The following is a 12809-nucleotide window of genomic DNA, read 5'->3' as shown; positions in this document are numbered from 1 at the left end:
AGAGGAGAATTCCGCCAATATAAGGAGAGGTTCGGATATTGAATTAAGATGAAATGAGTTGAAATAATAGAACTTCTGGCCACCACTCCGATTGTAACGATTGACACTGCTTGGGCGTGGCGACCAACGACTATAGTTCGGGCAAGTTTGGGGTAGGATGAGATACAAAATTTTCATCTCATCTCATCATTACATATTTTTTAAATCTTCATACAAAATATAATAAATAATTTAAAATTTTTAAATCTCAATTCATTCTTTTCAAATTTTAAAATAATAATAATATTAAAACATAATATTTTAAAATCTCAAATAAAATATAAAATTCCCGTCACATCGTAAACCCGCTCAGAACCTTACGAGTGGTGGTCGAAATCTGGCAAATTCTGACCTGGTCAGAGACCAGAGCAATCTAGTGGACTTCCTTCAGGATGGTTCGGCAGCCAATTGATTCTAACATCTTTTTATAAATTCGTGTTTTAATTGTTTGCGAATGAGTTTATTTTATTTATGATGAAAATATTAAATGTAACATTTTTAGTTTGAAGGAATCTAGGTCGTTTTACAACCCACTTAGTTTTAAAATTAATTACTGGATTAATTATTTGAGAAATGATAGACTAAACACTATTTCACAATTATTTGACAACTATCTAATAAAATATCGATTACAGAATTGTTGTTTTTACTTTCGTTTTAATTTATTGGATTTGAATTTCAAAATAATATTATTTTATGATAAAGTTGTAAACAAATTGTAACGTAGTAGTTGGTCTATTGGTGGAGAAATAATTTGGTATTGGATTTTTCAAATGTAAGTGAAATGTAAAATTTAACTTATCTTACATAAAATTGTCTGTATTGATTTATTCAAACGCAAAATTATATTATTTTTAGCTACAGTAGTAGCAAGTATCCCATTGTCATATTTGGTTCCTTAGGGTAGAAAGGCCAAAGCAATAATTTAATCAATAAACATATGTTTTCTAAATTTGGGTCTTCAATTATATTTATATGTTAATTAATTAATTAAATTTTTATGTTAATTAATTATATTTGGGTCTTCATTTTATAAAGAATTAGGGGTAAAAAAATATCGGTGAACTGGTCCGGACCAGACAAAATCGATAGATTTGGTTCGGTACCGATTTCATTTTTCTCCAATCTAGTCGAAAACGGTTGGATTCCGGTTTTTCTTTTTCTAATACCGGAACGAACCGAATCGGACTGGCTCATATATATATTTAATTTTTTATATTATATAAAATATTTTTTATATTATATAAAATATTTTTTATATGATTTTCTATATTATGATTAATATAACATTAAATTTTAAAATCCTATTATTAATGTATAATAATAATCTAATAATATAAAATTAATATAATATTTAATATAACATTTGATATAACATTACTATTAAAAGTTTTAATTTTATAACATAACATTAAAATAATATAAAATTTTAATTGAACATTTGATCATATGTTATTAATATAAACTATATAAATATATTAAGGTTAAATACATTTTATAGTATAATAAATTATAATATATATTCTTTTTGATAAATACATTTTTATATATTTGATCATATACACTCATATAAAAAGTTTATGTAGCCATCATATTATTACTAACATATATGTAACTAAACATATTATCACTAATATATATAATCAAATATATAAATAAGTTAGACACTAACATATTATCACTAGCATATTATCACTAATATACATTATCAAATGCTATATTAATATATGATGCTATTTTATATATATATATATATATATATATATACTAATACTAATACTAACACTAATACTATTAGTAATCCACTATATATAAATAACTATATAAATCACTAATACTATATTATTATATAATCCACTATATATCACTATATAATTAAAATATAGTTATACTAACTATATAATCCACTAATACTATATTAAAACTGGAAAACTGGACTGGAATCAGTAAAAGTGGAGGTACCAATTTATGGGTGTAACTAGTGCGGTATTGATTATTAAAATATCAAAACCAGTGTATACCGATTTGGTTCTAAAATATGTTTAAAACCGGATTGAATTTAATCAATAAACATATTTTAACTATATTTGGGTCTTGAATTAGATTTATATGTTAATTAATTAATTAATTAAATTTATATGGTAATTAATTAATTATATTTATATGTTAATTAATTATATTTGGGTCTTCCGGCTAAAGCAATATTTGTCACTACCAATTATATGTTAATTATAATTTGATTATTAATTAACATATGATGGGTAGAATTACAAAATATGACAAAATTAAATTAGAAAAAAATAATATTATTAAATTAAAAATAATTTATTATTATTTTGACTAATAGTTAGATAATCTAACATGAGAGTCTCTCTTGATTTAAATTAGGACTTTACATTTGTATAATCTAATGATAATCCTCTAAACTGACCACTATTTAATAATAAAAAATAGTAAATACGTATCACTTTTTTCAAAATTTTAACATAATAATATTTTATAAAAATAATATTATTTTACAAAAATATTTGTATTTTATTATATATATATTATAAAATTGATGCGTTTATATTATTACTTTTTTAACTATTTGACAACTATCTAATTTCAAAATTATTGTTTTTCACAATTATTTATGTAAGCGCCTGGTCATGGTGTAGAAGTGGACAGACCATGTACTAGGCCTTTTAAACAGTTTTGGCACTTTGTTGGCGGCTGCAACCGTGAAATCTCTCTCAACTCCCTCTTGTCTCCATTTTTCACGCACACAAAAAACACGTACACGCTGTCCAAAAAACCCTAATATCTCGCTCTTCGCCGTCTCTCTCTCGCTCTCACTCTCGCTCTACCCAACTGTGTACCAGGCTCATGCTTTTGATTTACTGTTTTCACGGATCAAAGATTCCTTTACAAACCCCGCCTTTTTCTGCCTTGCTTTTAGATTCTTTGCTACAAATTCTCACCCTGTTCCACTGATACAACATTCTTCCATTCACACTCCCATTGGCATGTGGTCTTGCTCCTCTTCCAAGATTGCCTTTCCTATCAATCTTGGATAATCACAGTTGCACCAAAACTGTGCTTGTGTTCTTGCTGGAAAGAGACAGTGAGTGAAGCTTTGAAGAGGAAGTTCGGGGGGACATTAATAATCGGTGAGATCGGAGGTTGGATGGTGATGGCAGACAATGAGGCTGACGTCGATAATCACGACAACAAGGAAGTGGGTGGGCCAAAGTCGCCCTGGAAATCTCCCGTTGCCGTCGATGCCGAAGCTCCGGTAATGATTGGTGCGGCGGAGTCTTGGCCTGCTCTTACCGATGCGCAGCGACCCAAGATTCCCGATGGCGCCGCCACGAAGCCTCTGGTTACTCCTGCTCCTCCAGTTGTGCAGGTTTGCCAAATTCTCTTCTTCATATGTTGGACGGTCTTCTTTAGCCCACTGTGTCTTATTTACGGCTTGTTAATTTTAGTAATGTGCCAAAAATGCGCTTTGAAAACGAGCCGTGTATACAGAGAATGGAATTGTGGGGGTTCTTTGGCATAAATATCACCCATCCCTGAAGCTTAAGCTGTAGAGTAGCGGAAAACTTAAATCATATACATTATTCTAAAGGGGACTATATGAGAGCAGCTTAGACGAACGCAAGTCCCTACTAGATTTAATTTTTCTTTTTTGGCCAAGTAAACATTTTTGGTTCCATTGAGTGTTACCTGGCATGTTATCTTACATAGAGTATAGTAATAAAGCTGTGAGCCCAATATTAAGTAGCTCAATCATTCTGTGACTATTCTTCTCTCTTTAACCGTGCACATAAAGTTGAATAAAGCTACTATTTTTCCATTACAGCAAACCTTTCCGGCAGAAGTGTAAATCAATAATCTTCTTAGGAATCATATATGTGAAAAAAGAAGAAAACATTCTTAGGGATCACATCTTAGGCCCTAGAGAAAACGATGCAAAAGGCCATAAATCTGGACAAACAATAATGTGCAACAGATTATAAATATGCTCATCATTGCATTTCACATGCGATGCCAGTTCATTATGATGAGACTCGTTTTGGATGTGGTATCCATAATTAGTCTTAAACAAGGAGATTGTCTGAACAAAAATACAATGTTCCTGATGACTTTGCTACACCAATTACTCCTCTATGGGATTTGCACATGACTAGATCTCTATAATTCGCATTTACCTGTATCTTCCTCCTGATAGGTGTTCCACTTGTATTCTCCCTGTGTACTTGGGTTGTCTCTTTTGTGCTTTCTAATTAATTTTTTATTTATATATAAAAAAATAGCATTCACGTGCAAGAAAGATCTCTTAAACTCATAATAAGAACAAGAGTAATGCTACAAACCACACTCTCATCCCACTATGTAAAATGTGGCGCACTCATCACTCTTAGATCATCCTTAATTTTTTTAAAGAAAAAATCTACAGGTTGATGGAAAATGCCACCTCATCATAGTGGGATGAGAGGGGGATGAGGGTGTAGTATGTAGAATTTCCCTAAGAACAATTGTCAAATTTTCTTCTAGGATTCAGCTTTTGCCTCAAGTCTTCAATTAAACAATCCGTTTATCCGGTGGAATATTATATAATAAGAGATGAATAAGAGAATATTAAAAAACAGCCTTTAACTTTTTTATAATGTTCTTATGTCAATTTGTTTGGTTTGCGAAGTTAGGACTTCAGCCAATGGGTTTTGGGGCTTCAGATTAATTTAACTTTTTATGTGTTTTTTTTTTCTATTTAAATCAGGAATGGGTAATATGGAGTAGCAAAATTGTGTTTACCCCTCCTATTACATGTTTATGAAGGATGCTTTGTTAATTTTTTGTTCTATTTAATTGCATGAAAATTAAATGGTATATGCTACTGTAGCTTTTTTGGATACATCCAGGGACCAGTTGGGTTGCAAAAATCACATGGATCTGGAAATCCTAATCCTTCGAATAAACACTCATCGTCACGATATCAAAGATCAGGCTCTAAACGCAACCCAAATGGTGGTCAACCTTTTCCTGTATCCCTACCCTATTGTCAACCATCAATCCCACCCGTTTTTCATCCTACAGTTTCTCCATCTCACATTGCAGTTCCTGGGTATGTGTACCCTCCTAGTCCAGGACTCTTCCCAAGCTTTGAAACTCAAGCTCTTGTTCCACCAGGTCATGGTGTTGATGCTAGTAGAAATATTCAGCCTCCATCACAAGTGGATCCCAATGCTTATGCTGTCAATTCTTTTACTAGAAGACCACATATGCAAGAACCTGTTGGCCATTTCAATCCTGCCTGGCATTATCAAGGAGCATATAATCCGGTAGACAACATTTCATTGCGACAGGGTATTGAACCAAGGGCTGTCAGAGGACCTTTTTTTTTTCGCCCAGCGGCTGGGTTCATGGTTGGTCCAAGCTTCCCTGGTAATTCTTTGTATCCATTGGAAGGGGCTTTCATTTATAAAACCATTTTTCCTACTACCTTCTTTAATCTGTCATCGGTATAGGGAATGATCTTCCTCCTCTTCAATGCTGTTTGTGCTTCAATCATTTCTAACTTTGTCCCCAGGACCTGCATCTGTATACTATGTTCCTATTGCACCTCCAGGCTCTAATAGGGGATCTCATTCGCTGCACACTATGACATATCCTATTAATCCAGCGGCTCCTGTAGCATCCCCAGAGACACTAGCTTTGAGGGCTAGCATAGTAAAACAAATCGAATATTATTTCAGGTATGTCCTCCAGGAAGAGAATATTGCTTCTTCATTTTTATTTATTTTGTATTGGCGGCAATAATTCAACACCGTTTCTTGGCTATCCTACATAATCCATCATGGCTGCATTTAATCCTGTTTTGTGTAAGCACAAGTTTTTCATGTATTGTTAACTTGAAGCCTCTTAGGCCCCTTTTAGTTTCACAGATGGTCTCTACCCATCTCATCCCATTGCATCTCATCTCATCTCATCTCAACATTCAAACACCATTCAAACACAAACACTTTTCAATTTCAATTTTTCAACTTTTTCATCTAATCATCACCTAATCATTACAATTTTTCTAAACTTCTAAGCAAAACACAAAACAATTCAATTTTTTTCAAATCCCAAAACAAAAATAATATTAAAAAATTATATTCTAACAATATTTTAGCTTTATAATATTTTTCTTCAACTTTTTTCTCTCTCATTTCCCAAAACCCTATAAAATATTTTAACTTAAACCATTTTTCTACTATTCACAAACTATCTCACTACTATTCATAGATTTCTTATCTCATCTCATCGCATTTCATCTGTGTAACCAAACGAGGCCTTATTCTCATTGATGTAGTAGCCTTATAATATGAGCCGGAAGTGGACATGCCATGGACATTGAATGCTTTGGTGTCATTATATTATTCTGTTTAAAATAGGCCCTGAATTATGTGAGTCATCATACATTTGATGCTGTAGAATCTCCACAGCTCAATTCAACTCAACTGAGCCTAATCCTTATTACGTTATGGATGCTCCTAATTGGGTTCAGCTACATGTACTCTTTTCTGAAAATATTGAACTGATGTTTGACATTTTTATGACCTTTTCCATTTCTTTGATAGCCCCTTCTGTATATCTTGATTGTCCTTTTGGATACTAAATATAATGCTGACACTAATAGATTGGACATCCAAATGTGCATAAGGATTTCTGGGAATTTTAGCAACTAAATAAAATAATGGTTCTGTTTGTATAGTACAGACTTACAGCAAAGTTTTTGTCTTTTGCCTTTATATCCTTTTCTTTGAGCAGTGATGGAAACCTGCAGAATGACCATTATCTAATCTCCCTGATGGACAGCCACGGATGGGTTCCCATATCCACTATTGCTGACTTTAAAAGAGTAAGCTTTCTGTGTTCTATTTATGCTAGATTGCCATGATTATACAGGCTGGTGCTAGTTCTGATGCAGATCTGGCTAATTTATTCCCAATTGCCACAATATAAAGTTAGTATGTTAGATTTGCAAAAGACATGTTCCCTTGTTATGTCGCTTGAAATGATTTGAACCTCACTTTTGTTTGATTTATTAAGCAGGTTAAGAAGATGAGCTCAGATTTACCATTCATCCTTGATGCACTGCAGACTTCTGGTGCTGTAGAAGTTCAGGTTGGATTTTCATACATTCGTTCTTATATTCTGTTTCTTCTCCATATATGCTGGAACGATTTGAAGCCAGAATAGTTTCTTGGGTGTAGAGTTATAACTTAATAATTTTGTTTTTCATTAACAGATAATGATCTTTCTTTCTTCAAATGCAAAAATCTTAGTTGGTTTAGGGTTGGTTGCAGTATGATCTCCCTCATTTCGCACAATCTTCAAGATTCTAATGTCTGAAGCTGATTCGAAAGAATGTTATTTTTTGCAAATTCTAAATCTTTGCAGATTTATGAAGTATTCCTTCAATGTATGTGTTCATAATTTTTATTTTTATTTTTCCAATTGGGAATCTTTTCTCCCTATTTATTTTCTATTTTTCCCAAGTGAACATAATAAGGTCTTATTTCTTCCAAAATTTATCAGACTTATTTCAAAAGGTGCAAGTTGTGTTCAGAGTTGTTATAAAAGAAGTTGTGTACAGAGTTCTCCGTCCTTTGATAAAATTTCATGTGTCAAAGAGTGGTGGAAAGGGAAACCTGTTTGGAGTTACCCTGTTAATTTGAACAAGAGTTGGTGGCATTAGTTTGGTTGAAGCATCGATATGAATTCATTCCACCTTCACACCTTGGAATAGAGTTTATGGTGCTGTTGGGAGTAACTCCTTCCTACTTTTGGATCCAACTCATGTGTACAAGGAATTTTATACTCTAAGTTGGGAGATTTTGACATGTGATTTGGTTTCTTCTAGTGCTATGTTGCTTTTTCTCCAGTGGCATGAAACTTACTATTGGTGCTATCTCTATAGGGTGACAAGATACGGAAACGTGACGATTGGTCAAAGTGGATTCCATCTTCTGCAGAGAATTTTTCATTGCAAGCTCAGCCTCCCCAAGGCCAATCCGTAGAGAAGGCTATTGATTCCTTTTCAAATCGTGAGGCCAATATGAATAATGCAGGCAACATCTCTCAAGAAAATGCTGAATTTGCATCACAAGATGAAAGTTCAGCCCAACATTTATTGTCAAACAGAGATACTCCTGTAGTACCAGATATTACGAACACTGAACATTACAACAGGAGTGCTACTTTCAAGTGCTTAGATCTTGGCACCAGTTTTGCTTCTCTACTCCCAGAACACTCAGGAGGAACTGAAAACACAAAATTTGATGATCACGAGACTGGAAGCAGGGGAGTGTCATCAGATATGGCTGTACAGAATGTTGATGACCTGTCTAATGATTTTGCAAGCACATTTATGCTTGATGAAGAGATGGAGCTTGAACAGAAACCAGTAAGGAAGGATGATCTTTCTTCAGCTAGAAGGTAGTGCATGCTTTTGTTTTTGTTAACTTTTTCTGATAGAAATCTCTAGTGCTTTCATATTTGCTTGATGATCTTTTTTCTCCTTTTCATATTTTCTTGTGAAGCATCATCTGGTACTCTGATATTCAAATCCTTCTATCCCAGAACACACCTATTGTACATATTATATCAGATTGGCAAGTTGCTGTAAATTTTTGATGAGATCTTGAATACAGTCCTAGAAAAGTTCTCGATTTATTCTAAAAAAGAATTTGCCTAGTCGATGGTACAATACATAGATGTTTCAGTGGTTGTTATGTGCTTTCTAAACAACAACCCCATACAGGAAGGGCTAGGCAAGCAGGGCATTGGGTAGGAGGAATGTAGGGTTGCACTTTAGAGGGGTTTAATGTTGTCCATGTGTCACTAGAGATGCTTACTTATAAATCTTTTTTTTTTGATTGGCACCGGGTGTCTGAAAACAAAGTCTCGACTAATCCTAAGGGTGCATAGGCCCTCAGCAAGGAATTTCTCGCAAGTGCACCTCGGGTAATTCAAGGGGAAGTTCCCCCAATTCGATGGCCCCTACAAATTGTTTGCACCCAAGAGGATTCAAACCTTAGACCTGGAGGGAGCATACCATCAAGACTAAAACCTTTACCACTTGAGCCAACCTCTAGGAGTTAAAATTACTTTATTGACATAGGGGTGGTACGAACCCCTGCCCTTTGGGCCAACCAAAGGAATCATTGCCATTAAGCCAATGAATACTTAAATCTTACATAAATCTAAATCATCTAATATCGATAAATCTGCAACATGTATCTTCACTTTTTTTCTTCGACATGTTTTCTTCAGAAAAATTTCTGCAGATGGTTTGGGATATATGATTTTCTGCACTTTGATCCTATGAATTACATTGATTTAATTGAAAGTATGCAAGGCCATGAAGGAATTCAACTTTCCCGTAAAATTAACAGCAAAGATGATATTAATAATGTAAAAAAATACATGAAGTGCAGTTTGAAATTCATTTATTTCATGATGTGGTTAGTTTGAATGAAAAGTAAAAGGCGCGATGGAATGTTTATAATGGTAAATCAATAGTTAGAAATGTTAAAGCAACATGAAAATCAAACATGGACAATGGAAGTCATCTTCAGTATCGAGGTCATTTTTAGCGTTCCTCTCCCACTGTCATTCATATTTTTTCCCATAAACCCTCTCTTGCTTTACTTGACAATTTCAACATCTGACCTTGATAATATATTCAGAATGACACACTTTCAAATGACATTGATTTGTTGCCATGTTCTTGAAGAGGATGTCAAGAGAAGATTATGTTTGTTTAGGGCTATAAATGAACTAGTCTACTTGACAAGCCACTCGTGATCAACTTGATTCAATTCCAGTTCGGCTTGTTTGCTCACTAATGAGCTGCTCATGAACGCAAAATTATTATCGATTATTTTTTGTTGTCAGTAAGCAAAATCTTATTAATCGTAAGAATAGGCAAAAACCCAAGTATTTGAGACATTAACAAAATCATTGCCTATGTGCGTAATTTAGGCACCGTTTGGATTTAGAAAGTGTTTCATTTCATCTCATCATTACAACTTTCCTAAATTTTCACAAAATATAATAAACAATTCAACATTTTCAAATCCCAATTCAACCCTTTCAAATCCCAATTCAATTTTTTCAAATTCCAAAACAATAATAATATTAAAAAAATAATATTTTAACAATATTTTTTTAAGCTTTCATCTTTAATCTAAAATCATCTCATCTCATCTCTGAATCTAAATGAGGCTTTAGTGATACAAGACATCCATGAAAGTTTATGCCATTAAAATCAATTACAACCAATTTCGTTTTTGGTTAAAAAAAAAAATTCTCTCTCTCTCTCTCTCTCTCTCATGTTCTTGCAATGGTTGATTATAATGATTCTAGGCAGAGCTAACTATTTCCTTTGGTGGGGGGATGGCTGCACTAAAAAAGCTTCTAGTTGATTCAAAGGTCTTTGAGTTTATAAGGGAGGGCAACGCTACTTTACGTATTACTGAAAGGAGGAGGAAGGTGGTGAAAGAAATTATTATTGGAAGTTTGTCTGTGGGCTGGGTGGTGAAAGCAATGAAGGATTTTATTCTAAGGACAATGGGAGTTTTTATTAAACTAGAGATGGAAATAGATTGTATGTGGCGCAGCGGTGCTCCAATTACTACGACAAATACTTGGTGATGATTGAATACGGTGGAGGATGAAGAAGTGGTCATATTGTCATTCCATAAGGAATAGAAGGGAGGGGATGGAAGAGCTTTGCTGATGCTCTGAGTTGAGTGTCAACCTCTGTTTTCGGTAACAAAAACAAGGTGTCTCCTTTGCATGTTGGTAGGGGTATGTTCAAGGCATCCCAAAATCAATGGGACACATAATAGTGCAGAGGAGGTCATATAAGGAGGCTCTCAAAAGTCTTGGAATGGTCTCGGCGGCTCATACATATACATAGCCCAGGGTGGTATATCTGACTTGAGAGAGTTCTGTTGGTAGCAAGTCAGGGGTGTTTCCAAGAGACTATCATGAGCTTCAGAAATTCACATTGGGGTCCAATCAGAAGGGAGTTGGGGCTTTAGTAGGTGGCTCGTCAGTTGGAGGCTCGCCTACTATTGGAAATGAAAGATCAACTTTTGGCGTTAAAAGAAATGGTGGAGGGGATGATCAGACAAGTGGATGAAGGGTTGGGCTCGAGTATGGGCTTGGAGCGGAGCAAAGAGAAGGCACGGGCTAGTGGGCTTCAAATGGGCTTTCCTAATTGTAAACTTAGTGGGCCCATGAGCCGGATCACTTATAATGGTAAAGAGACAATTGGGCTGGACCAGTGAGCAACTTGACCCACGTAGCTTTGGCGGGCCAAAACCCAGATTCATACGAAATGGGTTTAGGCTCGTTCTCCTCACTGCTTGTCGATGGTTGCCCTTCTTCCTTTTGGGGTGTCACAGATTTGTTTATAGGTAGTAGTCGGTCCCTCCATCGGCGTCCCCCCAATGATAGTACCTTCGACGAGCAAGAATGAGGGTGTTTACAAAATAGGTTCAGTCTCGGTTTCTCTCCTTTGCAAGTCGACGATTGCTCTACCCTCCACGGGGTGTCACATGCTTGTTTTCTGGTTGTTGACAGTTCCTCTACCATTGTCCCTTTGATGGTATTATTGCCGGTGAGCGAGAATGAGGGTGAACAAGAATTAAGGCTCTTCACTTTTACCAAGTTTGAGAAGAGCCTTAATTCTACATTCATTCCACTTGTTCCCAAAATAGTTGGTGCAATAGAGGGGAAGGCTTTCCATCCTATTAGCCTTGTGAGTGGGATATACATGATAATTTCAAAAGTTCTTGCTAATAGGATGAGCGTACTCATGTATTGAATCATTTTTAAGTCTCAAAATGCATTTGTAAGAGGGAGACAAATATTGGATTTGGTTCTTATCGCTAACAATTGCTTGGATAGCAGGTTTAGGTTAGAGATTCCGGGTATTATGTGTAAACTAGGCACGGCGAAGGCTTATTATCATGTTAATTGGGTCTTTCTATTTTACTTGTTGGGGAGATGTGGTTTATGGAAAGAGATGGAGGTTGTAGATTATGCATATTGTGTCAAAGGTTTTGATTCGGTGGGTTTCTTCAACAGTTCGTGGGGGTTGAGACAAGATGATCCACTATCACCTATCTTATCTGTCATTGTTGTGGAGGCCCTTAGTATATTGCTGTCACCTTTAGTTGAGGATGGTTTCTCGGTGGGGATACTACCGTGGCTCAATCATTATTTCTCATCTTTTGTTTGCGGTTGATACATTGTTATTTTGTGAGGCAGACCAAGGTCATATCTAGTATTTGAGGGCTATCTTGCTTTTCTTTGAACCCATCTCTTGTTTGAAAGTAAATGTTTCTAAATTTGAGCTAGTTGTTGTGGGTAATGTTAGCAACAATAAGGGGTTTGACTTATTAGGTTGTGGGGTCTCTTTACTGCCTATGAAGTACCTTGACCTTCCTTTGAGAGCATCATTCAAAGCCAAGATTATTTGGAATGAGGTGTTAGAGAAGATTGGGCACATATCGGCTGGATGGAAAAGGTTGCATTTGTTAAAAGGGGGTCGGATTACTTTAAAGAGCACACTTTCAAACCTTCCCTCATATTTCTTATCATTATTTCCACTTCCCGCTAGTGTCGCCTCACGGATTGAGAAGCTCCAACGAGATTTCTTGTGAAGTGGGCTAGGTGAGGAGTTTAAGGGGTTGTTTGGATTGAGAGAGCCTCTCAACTCATCT

At 35.1% G+C, this 12809-nt stretch overlaps 1 protein-coding gene across 5 annotated transcripts in view; it reads left to right on the top strand.

The window, feature by feature from the left end:
- Positions 1-2742: 2742 nt before the first annotated feature.
- The window catches only part of LOC121238424 (la-related protein 1A), a 30488-nt gene continuing 20421 nt past the window's right edge, over positions 2743-12809 (top strand). The window contains exons 1-6 of one of the 5 annotated variants that reach the window (XM_041135274.1): positions 2743-3430; positions 4947-5469; positions 5615-5780; positions 6838-6928; positions 7123-7194; positions 7991-8508. In XM_041135274.1, coding sequence (XP_040991208.1) covers positions 3209-3430; positions 4947-5469; positions 5615-5780; positions 6838-6928; positions 7123-7194; positions 7991-8508 — 1592 coding nt within the window. In that variant the 5' untranslated portion in view covers positions 2743-3208. Of the gene's footprint in view, positions 3431-4927; positions 5470-5614; positions 5781-6837; positions 6929-7122; positions 7195-7990; positions 8509-12809 lie in introns of all 5 variants that reach the window. The other 4 variants (XR_005935125.1, XM_041135273.1, XM_041135271.1 and 1 more) reach the window with 4 other exon arrangements.

The sequence above is a fragment of the Juglans microcarpa x Juglans regia genome, chromosome 7D (genome assembly GCF_004785595.1).
Source record: "Juglans microcarpa x Juglans regia isolate MS1-56 chromosome 7D, Jm3101_v1.0, whole genome shotgun sequence".
In the NCBI taxonomy this organism is placed as follows: domain Eukaryota; kingdom Viridiplantae; phylum Streptophyta; class Magnoliopsida; order Fagales; family Juglandaceae; genus Juglans; species Juglans microcarpa x Juglans regia.
This window is presented reverse-complemented; position numbering and strand designations above follow the sequence as displayed.